The 11,088-nt window shown below is 47.4% G+C and overlaps 1 protein-coding gene across 2 annotated transcripts in view; it reads right to left on the reverse strand.

Annotated features, from left to right (window-relative positions):
- LITAF (lipopolysaccharide induced TNF factor) overlaps positions 1 to 6,884 on the reverse strand; it is a 32,341-nt gene extending 25,457 nt beyond the window's left edge. Inside the window, exon 1 of one of the 2 annotated variants that reach the window (XM_060031749.1) lies at positions 6,802 to 6,884. In XM_060031749.1, the coding sequence (XP_059887732.1) occupies positions 6,802 to 6,826 (25 nt within the window). In that variant the 5' untranslated portion in view covers positions 6,827 to 6,884. Of the gene's footprint in view, positions 1 to 5,015; positions 5,073 to 6,801 lie in introns of those variants that run through there. The other variant, XM_060031750.1, reaches the window with a different exon arrangement.
- Positions 6,885 to 11,088: the final 4,204 nt, after the last annotated feature.

Raw genomic sequence — 11,088 nt, forward strand, 5'->3', positions numbered from 1 at the left:
TCTATAAAATCTCTGCCCAGTGCTCTCCAGAGAGGAAAGGAAAGACTGAGAAACCATAGTAGACCGGAGGAGACTGGGAGATGGGGTGATTCAATGCAGTATGGTACCTTGGGTGGGATCTTAGAACGGAAAAGGGACGTTGGCGGAAACACTGGTGAACTCCAAATAACGTCTGGAATGTGATTAACAGTGAGCTACCAATGTCAGTTTCCTCCTTTGACAAATGTCCTGTGGTGATGATGTAAGATGTTGCGGGGCGGGGGGTAGTCGGGACGACTGGGTGAGGGGTAGATGAGAACTCCCTGCCCGAACTGCCACTTTCCCGCAAATCTAAAATTAAACTATAAGATGAACTGGAGCAGGCAGGCCTCACTCAAAAGCATTCAAGTTCAGTTTTTAAAAACAAAAGCAAAAAAATGTTAAGGTTTACTTTTTTAAGTTTTTTTTTTCTCAAGTGTATTTTGGTTAAATGGGAAAGGTTCAGTGGAGGCGGGGGTGATGATCAGGGTTTCTATTATTTCTCACTGAGGATGAGTGGATGGATACTTACCTAGGTAGATAGATAGATATCACCATATTTAAGCAAATGGGCCTTAGAGTTGAATGAATCTCCAAACCTCCCAGCTGAATGCACACTGATTCTCGGCCACAGATCTGTACCCCCTCCCTTAAGATAGATTTTAAAACTCTCACAAAGGGGTTTTAACCACAGGTAGGTGATAAACTCTTCTAAAAATATATCCTCCTGTTTTCTAGATTTAGGTATCAGATCAACATACAAAAGGGCAAAGCCTTCAGAGAGAAGATAAAGCAGCTTTTTCACCACCAACTTAATCCTCTAAGATCAGTTCTTTCAGGAAGAAAAAGAGGAAGACTATTCAATTCCACTCTCTGCCCCCACCGTGCGGCCCCAGAAAAGAATCTTGCTCCGGGTATACGTGCATCACAGAAATGACCCCAGGAAAAAAAGGCATTCCTTCAGCAAAAGGAGGACACACACACACATGCAAGTTGTCAGGTCCCCTAAGAAAACAGTCTAGTTTGTACACAAGGAGGAGAACCAGCTGAGGTCAAAGAGAGCTGGTCTTTCACAGTCGCTGGAGAAAAATGTTCTTTACAATAATGTGAGCACAAGTGAAACCTGATTTCAAAAACCCTAACGAATTACCTGACTTCTACATTTAGTCCATCAAATATTGTTCAAAGTTCTTAAACTAAAGGCCACTGGCTAGCAATCTTTAAAATACAAAGATTCTGCGACGCCGTGTTTGCTGTAATGTAATTTAACCCGTATACGGCACCAGAAAACGTCCCAGGCAAATGGTGCTTCTTAAGCTCTCAGTCAGTAAGGAGGAAGAATTTAGACAAAAGGGGAAATTGGGATCTCCAACTCTCTTTGGGAAAGGAAGTGAGAAATTACACTAAGGTTCTTAGGCTAATGGACCCCAAAACACATTCAGATTCGGTCTCCCTCAGTTAAAAAATACCAAAGCTCACAGGGAAAGATTTCAGAGACATGTTTTCAAATGACATCTTCTAAATTCAGTCTGTTTCACAAGTCAAAGATAAAGTGACCACAATCTGAGAGCCAGGTTCAAAGATGGCATAACTACAAATTACAGTGATTTGTAGAATGGAAAATCCTTCCACTGGGGAGCTGGGCTGCTCCCCCACAATCAGAGAGGGCAATTTCCCCCTGGATTCCTGGTGAAACCACATCCCCAGTTTCCACATGAATGATAGTTTTTGATGAAACAGCACAATGAGAACATTAATGGGACTCCATCAGAAGACAAAATGACATGTACCCTGATTACAACTTCATAAAAAAACAGGCACCATGACAAAAGATAAAACGGCCAAATAAGGAAAACAGATGCTACTTGTTTCATTCACAGGGTGAGATTATACCTGATAATCTTCTTTATCTTTCACGCTTTCTGTAATATTGTTATTTTTTACATAACTTTAAAAGCTATCAGGGCAGCCTTTATGAATAACCTCCCTGGACTCAAGGTTAGGGAAAGTCAATGCTAAGCTCTTAAACTGACCCCAGGAACACTGTCAATTCTAAAACTCCACGAGCTAAGTAAGCTTCAATTCTCCATCATCATTTTCCCTGAAGTTACCTTCTTCACCCACAAAGAAGAAAGTGCCTCTGGCTTTTCCGATCTTGGTGAATTAACCTCCTACCTACTAGGTGAACAGGGAATCACCACACAGACACCCTTGATATTTCCTTTCTTCTGTCCAGGTCTTAAACCCTATGAAATGACACACAGTTCTCCTACTGAAATAACCTGCGGCTAAGGGACAACTTCATTAGCTACGAAAGTGTTATCCTGACTGCCCGGAGTGCAAACAATAAGATGAAATTGTGAGGACCCGGGAAAGTACCACTTAGAACTCAAATAACAATGTTAAGATAAGTAAACACCAGTCAAGTTCAGAACAGGCCATGGGGGGGCCAAATAGGCACCAAAGACACCATAAACACGTCAGTACTAAGTCTGGCAGAGTTAAGGAGGACTTATTTGCATGTTGAGATGGACCACCTCGCCCACTGAGCTATTTTTGTGGCAGTGAAAGCACAAATAAGGACAAGTCACCGTGCCAAGACTTTGGACTTCGTGTCAGATCTTGCTTTTTCCACCATCACTGTAGCTGGGGTTGATTGATCTTCGGTGGGAGAATTTTAAGTCCCTGAGGGCATACTCCCGTTCTCACAGTGGCACCATAGCACCTCTGGTTGTGGGTAATGGCAACAAATCATGCCCTATCTCCTTGAAAATGAACTTAGGCCTTCCGGTTCCTTTGCTCTCAGTGGTTCCCCTTTTACTGTTCTCAGCTATGGGCTAGTCCGTGCCTCCTCCGAAGCTTTGCTGAGCCCCTCCTGCTCATTCGGAATGCTGCCCATCTAAGTCCACATGTACCTTCTGCTACCTGTACTCAGGCCTCTGCTTTGCTATGAAACTTTCCCCGACTAACCTGGCCCCCAGCTCACAGCTCCCTCCTTTCCATTCCTTTCAATCCTTCCAGAGTCACAGGGGCATTGCTGAGCATTGGCTTTTCACCTTTGTGTGTTTCCATTTTCCACCCACAGCATAAACCCCTCAGGACCGGGAGCCATTTCTTCTGTGTCCTTTACAAGGCAAGGGTAGCACTTTATTTCCCCACAGCTATCGCGTAAAAGCGACCACAGGAACAAAGGGAAGTTTACTCTCCAGAGCCAGCGAAATGACTTCTATCTAGTATTTTAAGAGACTTCAGAAATTGATTCTCCATCTCAGATCAATCACCGAGTCACTTAATCCACGAAAACATTACAACAAGGATACTTTTACAAATTTGAATAAAAGCATGTATTATTCATGCCTTAAAGTAACAGGAAAGAGAAGATGGACCTCTCCCATCGCAGAGCTACAATAAATGTTTCTTAGAGAGTCTGGGGCACATTTACATTCCAGAGCAAGGACTGGCTGAGAGGTAAGCCAAGTGCAGCATGGGTGTTATTCTATGCCAGGTAGAGCAAGTCACCTGCTCGCTGGACTCCGAGCCAATTGTGATAAAACCAAACATGCTGGTGGAGTCCCAAATACCAGTTCATCCCACTACACGGCATCCAGGTTAGTCCCATTTTAGAAGAGTCACCCAGAGACGTCTTGGGGTGGGAGTAGGAAGGTAAGGGAGGCAGTCAAGCACACACTAATGCAAACCATGTCTTTCCTTAAAAGGGCCCCAGGGGAACGGCAGGGCCAACCTGCATTCCAGACAGCGCCTGAACCAGGGCCAGCTCACCAGGCCAAGGATTTATTCCTCTTGGGAAGGACGGGTGGGAGAGTCTACCCTGACGGGCTAAGATGGGAAGGTCCTGTGGCTTCCAGAAACTGGATTTCCCAGCCACCAAAGCTCGGTCCAACAGGCAATGACATCAGCCCCACTTATCGGAAGCACAAAAGCCACCAGAAAACTATTCAAAGACCAGCTGGCCTGATCCCTGGAATGCACAGCCCTTCCAGAATACACCCATTTCCCATCACCTCCTCTCCCTGACCCTGACCAAGGGCTTCTGGCACAACAATTACCCCACTGCCCAGATCGACAGGGGCCTGTACAGCAGACGGGAGGGGGCGACCTGCCTATCTTGGTAGGGAGGGGCGAGGTCCACCTCGCCGGCATGTGCCACTGGCATCCATCCAGCACCGGCAGTGGATGGGGTCCCGCCCCAGCCCTGCACTCACAGGGTGCCCACCTTACCCCCCCATGAAGGGGGCGTCTAGCCAGGGCCCAGGCTCCCTTTGCTCTGTGTCCCGGATTTTCATCTGCTGGGGGCTCCCTAGGCCCTCGGGTGTCCACACAGTCAGCGGCTGAGAGCCGTCCTGAATCCTGCGGGGAACCCCCGGGGTCAGGGGAAAAACGCAGATGCCGTGGCCCCTAGAAGTCGAATTTCTGGGACCGGCGTCCGGAAATTCGTCGGGCTTTTTTGTTTGTTATTTGGTTTTGTTTCTGAATCACCGTCTGATGATTCTGGAAATCTCAACTTTGAGATAGCTCCCACCAGAGCGAGTTGAGACTTTCCTGAAAAGCCTCGGGGAGTTCTCTCCGGGGAGGCGGCCCCGCGAGTAGGAAGGGGCGCGCTTTCAGGTTGGGGCGGGACGACCCCACCGCGCGCGATCCGCGGGCGATCTGCCCACTTAGCAGAGCAGGAACGGAACCAGCCTGTCCCGCGGCGGGAACAGGCGCCGAGAGGCTGGAAACCCGGCCTCACCGGCGCCGCACAGAAGATCGAGGCGGGACCTCGACGCCTTCCACCCCACCTCGACCCCGGGGACCCGTCAGGGTTCCCGGCCGCCACGACCCGCGTGGAGCCCGGAGCAGGTGCTCGCGCCGCACGGAGCCCGCTCGCTCCCCACCGCCGGCCCGGGGTACCCCCGATTCGCGCCCCGGCCGCTGCCCGCCCCCATCCGCGCCCCCCACCCGCGCCCCGACCGCCAGCCCTCCAGCGCTGCACTCACCGCCGCCCGCGCAACCAGTCGAGCCGGGAGGTCTGAGCTGGCGGTACAGGCTGGCGGGCTGGCGGGCGGGCGGCGGGGAGGAGCTCCCGGCGGCGGGGGCGGGAGCTGGACCGGCCGGGGCGGGACGCTGCGGCTTCGGCTTCCGGCTTCTCCACGCCTCCGCGCGCGGTCTGGACCCGCGCCCAGCCACCTGTGGGGGCCGCTAACCCGGGCCTGAGAGCCCGCCAGGGACCTGCGACCCTCCGGCTTCTGCCCTTCCCCTCCACCCCTCCGATCTCCCACTACCCTCGAAACACCCCGGGTTACACCCCAGACCCCGTTCACTCCCTGGAACCCCCAGTTTCAGCCCAGACCCCACTCGCCCCATACTGGTGTCTCCCCTTTCGGATTCTGCCCCTGCTCGTCGATCCCCGCCACGTGCCCGGACACCCTTGAATCTCCCCTCCTGATTTCCACCCCCTGCTCTCCCCGGTTCGCATGGGTCCCCCATCTCTGGCATTCCTTCTTCCCCACCCTCAGACTATGCGGACCCCCACCCTCGAGTTCCAGATCCCGCGCCAAGGGATCCAGTGCTCCCTGCCCTCCGGAGGGCGGCCCTTCTCTCCCCATAACAAATTTCTGTACATTCAGACGCATACAGACAGCCCAAGATGCTCTATGTGCCTTTGGCCAAGTGCCCACTTTCTCTGAGCCTCAGTCTCCTCTCTGTAAAATGGGCATAACAGCGCATATCTCATAAGATCTACGGGAGAATTAGGTGAGCTAATGCAGGCAAAGCATTTAACACAGATTGCGTTAAATAAAACTTACCCTATATTATAAAGCAGAAACTAACACCATTGTAAAGCAATTATACTCCAAGAAAGATGTTAAAAAAAAAAACAAAAAAAACTTACCCTATCTGCTAACTATTGTACTTTGTATGCCCCCAGGGTGGCCCCTGGCCCCTAGGTACTTTCTCACTCCATCACTGAAAACTGGAAATCAGTAACTACTGTTTCAGCAAAACCCTTTGCCCCTAAACAGGTGCTGCGTATCTGATAAGAGCCCCCATTATGCTGCTACAGTAATAATAGCAGCCCTGATCCAGCAGGCCCCCCTGGGAAGTCATTACAGGGCACTGATGAGCTGATGTGGCTTTGAGAGTACAGAGCCCTGGAGAATGGGTGGAACCCTAACGTGGCTATCTAGAGAAATGCCGGAAATTCATCGGGCTTTTTTGTTTGTTATTTGGTTTTGTTTCTGAATCACCGGCTGATGATTCTGGAACCTGGGCGGGGAGCTTAAAATCCCCCTTGCGGATTCATAGACCTGGATCCCAGAACTCCTCTGGTGGTGGAACCCTCCCCCCCTTTACACTGAGACCCAGGCAGAGAGTGACTTGCCCAATGTCTTATAGTAAACTGTCCCCTTCTTCCCTGCCCAAAGCTCTTACCACCTTTCACCACGTGGACCCAGCTACCAGCAGCCACGTATTACTACCAGCCCTGGACGTATTACTCAATTAAAGGAGGGGATTTCAAAGTTCTCCCCAGCATGAGAAGTTGCCACGTAGATGTTATTAGTGATGCCAATCTTTTCTTGTTTTAAAACTATAGAGACAGCTGGATTGTGCCCAACACCTGATGTCTTGACATTAACCCAGAGTATCACAGACCATTGATAGCAAGAGGTGAGCCCTACAGAAAATATGTCAGAGCAAAATCTTGAAGAAACAGCCTTCCTCCCTCTCCCCCATCCCCTTCTTTCCTTCTTCCTTTCTACTGAAGGAAAAGCAATCGCACACCTGAATTTCCGTCTCTATTACTCATTGCTAAGCCATCTTCATTCGTTTTTCTCCCCCCAACCGCTGAGCCACAGCAGGAGCTGGTTTTGTTTTCTCATCTGTCCTAAACACTTACTGCATCCGTGAGTCTGCAATTATTTATGGGGAGAGCTATAAAACTGTAACCCTTTTTTGACCCCTGAAAAAACCACAGAGTTGAAATTTCCAACCCAACGCTTCCAAGAAGGGAAGAAAAGTAAACCAGCCACATGATCATCTTTTTCTGTGTCATCAATAGACACAGAAAAAGCATATGACGAATCCGAAACCTTTTTTTCAGTTTTTGGCCATACCACACGGCATGTGGGACCTTAGTTAGTTCCCCAATCAGGGGTCAAACCCGCACCCCCTGCAGTGGAAGTGCGGAGTCTTAACCACTGGATCGCCAGGGAAGTCCCCCAAATCCAACACCTTTTCAAGATATAAAGACACTCAACAAACTTGGAATAGAAAGACACTTCCACAACCTGATAAGGAGCATCTACAAAAATCCCACAGCAAACATCATCTCCATGGTGAAAGACAGGATGCTTTCACCCTTGAGATCAAGTACAAGCAAGGATGTCTGCTTTCACAACTTCTATTCAACACTGTACTAGAAGTTCTAGCCAGAGCAAGTAGGCAAGAAAAAGAAATAAAAGGCATCCAGATTGGAAAGGAAGGGGTAAAACTATCTCTGTTTGTAGATAACATCATCTTGTATATAGAAAATCCTAAGGAATCCACAAAAACTGTTAGTACAAATAAGTTCTGTAAGGTGGCAGGATACCAGATCAACATTTAAAAAATCAGTGGCATTTCTATACACTAGCAAGGAAAAATACAAAAAGAAAATGCAGAAAACAGTTTAACTAAGGAAGTTTAAGACTTCTTCACTGAATGTTGCTGAAGGAAATTAAAGAAGACCTAAATAAATGGGAAGATATTCATGTGGTATATCGGAGTTCTATCAGAGAAATGGAACCAGAGATAGATAGATACATAGACACATAGATACACAGATATAGATAGAGAGATAGATACGAAACTCCTGAGCAGGAGCTGAAGCTCTAGTCCATAGGTGGAATTCTTCTGGGAAACCTCAGTTTTGCTCTTAAGGACATTCAACTGGTTGGATAAGGCCCAAATTACCTAAATAATCTCCTTAAAGTCAACTTGTTGTAGAAGTTAACCACATCTACAAAATACCTTCACAGCAACACCTAAATTAGCGTTTACTTGAATTACTGGGTACTACAGCCTAGCCAAGTTGACACACAAAACTAACCATCATGGATGGTAATACTCCCCAAACTTATGTAGAGATCCAATATAATCTCTATCTAAATCCCAACTGCCTCTTTGGCAGAAATAGATAAGCAGACACTAAAATTCATATGGAATTGCAAGGGACTCAATAACCAAAACAATTGTGAAAAAGAACACAAAGTCGGAGGACTCACACTTCTAAATTTCCAAAGTTATTATTCAGTACAAACCTACAGTAATCAAAGCATGTGTTATGGGCATAAGAATAGACATATAAACCAATGAAATAAAACTGAGATTCCATATATAAACCCATACATCTGTGGGCAATGGGTTTTTGAGAAAGATATCAAGACCATTCCATGGGAAAAGAGTCTTTACAGCAAGTGGTGCTGGAACAACTGGATATTCACATGCAAAACAATGAAGCTGGGGCTTCCCTGGTGGCGCAGTGGTTGAGAGTCCGCCTGCCGATGCAGGGGACGCGGGTTCGTGCCCCGGTCCGGGAAGATCCCACATGCCACGGAGCGGCTGGGCCCGTGAGCCATGGCCGCTGAGCCTGCGCGTCTGGAGCCTGTGCTCCGCAACAGGAGGGGCCACAACAGTGAGAGACCCGCGTACCGCAAAAAAAAAGACCAAAAAACAAAAAAAAACAATGAAGCTGGATCCCTACCTCACACTATAGAAAAAAATGAATTCAAAATGGAAAAACTATAAAACTCTTAGAAGGAAACAAAAGTGTAAATCCTCATGATCTTGGATTAGGCAATGGTTTATCAAATATGACATCAAAAGCACAAGCAACAAAAGGAAAAAATAGATAAATTGAACTTCATCATGATTAAAAACTTTTGTGCATAAAAGCACACTAACCGCATACTTCGGCTATATTATGGGTTCAGTTCCAGACCACCACAACAAAGTGAATATTGCAATAAAGTGACTCACACAAATTTTTTAGTTTCCCAGTGAATATTGAAGTTATGTTTACACGCTACTATAGTCTATTGTGTGCAATAGCATTATGTCTAAAAAAAAAAGTACATACCTTAATTTAAACATACTTTATTGCTAAAAACTGCTAACCAAAAAAAAAAAAAAAAAACTGCTAACCATCATCTGAGTCTTCAGCTAGTCTTAGTAGTAATGTCAAAGATCACGGATCACAGATCTCCATAACAAATATAATAGTAATGGAAAAGTTTGAAATATTTCGGGAATTACCAAAATGTGACAGAGAGACACAAAATAAGCAAATGCTCTTGAGAAAATGGCTTCAATAGACTTGCCTGACGCAGGGTTGCCACAAACCTTCAATTTCTAAAAAAAAAAATGCTATGTCCACAAAGCACAATAAAGCAAAGAGCATAAGATAAAGTATGCCTGTATCAAGAGAGTGAAAAGACAAGCCACAGAACGGGAGAAAATATTTGCAAATCGTACACTTGGTCAGGATCTAGTATCCAGATTTTATAAAGCACCCTTACAAGTCAACAACAAAAAGACGACAACCCAATTTTTTTTTTTTTTTTTTTTGCGGTACGCGGGCCTCTCACTGTTGTGGCCTCTCCCGTTGTGGAGCACAGCCTCCGGATGCGCAGGCCCAGCGGCCATGGCTCACGGGCCCAGCCGCTCTGCGGCATGCGGGATCCTCCCGGACCGGGGCACGAACCCGTGTCCCTTGCATCGGCAGGCGGACTCCCAACCACTGCGCCACCAGGGAAGCCCAACCCAATTTTTAAAATGGGCATTGGGATGGTGAAAAAGTTCTAGAGAAAGGCAAAACCATGGAGCCAGTAAAAAGATCAGCAGTTGCCAGGAATTGGGGTGAGGGTGAGGGTTAGGCTGAAATGAATAGGCAGAGCACAGAGTAATTTTAGAGCAGTGAAAATACTCTGTATGATATTATGATGGATACATGTCATTATATTTGTCCAAACCCATTGAATATCCAACATCAAGAGTGAACCCTAATATAAACTATGGACTTGGGTGATGATGATGTGTCAGTGTAGGTTCATCAACTGTAACAAACATACTGTTACCGATCAGGTTCTTGGCCTTCCCTAATCGATAGAAATTGATAAGAGGCCAGACAAGAGATTTAGGTAAGGCTTTATTGGGGCTCCTGCTGCAGCAGGAGGGAGTGAAAACAAGTAACAGATGCCCTTGGTCGCTCCTCGAGGTGGGTGGTAGTCTGATTCCTGCTCTGGGGTGAGGGTAGGGGCGGGGCCAGGGGTTGGGCAGAAGGAGTAGCTTAGGTGGTTTGCCCACCCTTTTGGTGGTGTCGTGTGCAGGGTGCATGCACAGTACGCTGTTTTTTCTCAGGACTCTTCAGAAGTGGCAGTTGGGTTTTTGGTCTTTTTGTATCTTGTTGTCCATAATTTGCCCCAAGTGCACATGCACACAGCTAATTTTAGTCCCATATAGTTTCTTTGTATTTTGTTGCTCAAGGAGACGTTTGTCCGGGTGCAAGCACTGCAGCAAAGGGTCCCAGGTCCCAGGTCCCAGCCTGTCTCAGTACCACTCTAGTGGGGGATGTTGATAATGGGGGAGGCTACGCATTTGTGGGGACAGGGGGTATAAGGGAACTTTCCGTGCCTTCCTCTTAAGTTTGCTGTAAACCTAAAACTGCTTTTAAAAAATAATCTTTTTTTTTTTTTTGGCAGTACGCGGGCCTCTCACTGTTGTGGCCTCTCCCGTTGCGGAGCACAGGCTCCGGACGCGCAGGCTCAGCGGCCATGGCTCACGGGCCCAGCCGCTCCGCGGCATGCGGGATCTTCCCGGACTGGGGCACGAACCCGTGTCCCCTGCATCGGCAGGCGGACTCTCAACCACTGCGCCACCAGGGAAGCCCAAAAATAGTCTTTTTTTAAAAAAAAGTTTTAGAGATGGATAGTGGTGATGATTGCACAGTATTGTGAATGTACTTGATGCCACTGAACGGTACACTTAAAATGGTTGAAATGATAAATTTTATGTTATGCCTATTTTATCTCA

The sequence above is a fragment of the Delphinus delphis genome, chromosome 15, assembly GCF_949987515.2.
Source record: "Delphinus delphis chromosome 15, mDelDel1.2, whole genome shotgun sequence".
NCBI lineage: Eukaryota > Metazoa > Chordata > Mammalia > Artiodactyla > Delphinidae > Delphinus > Delphinus delphis.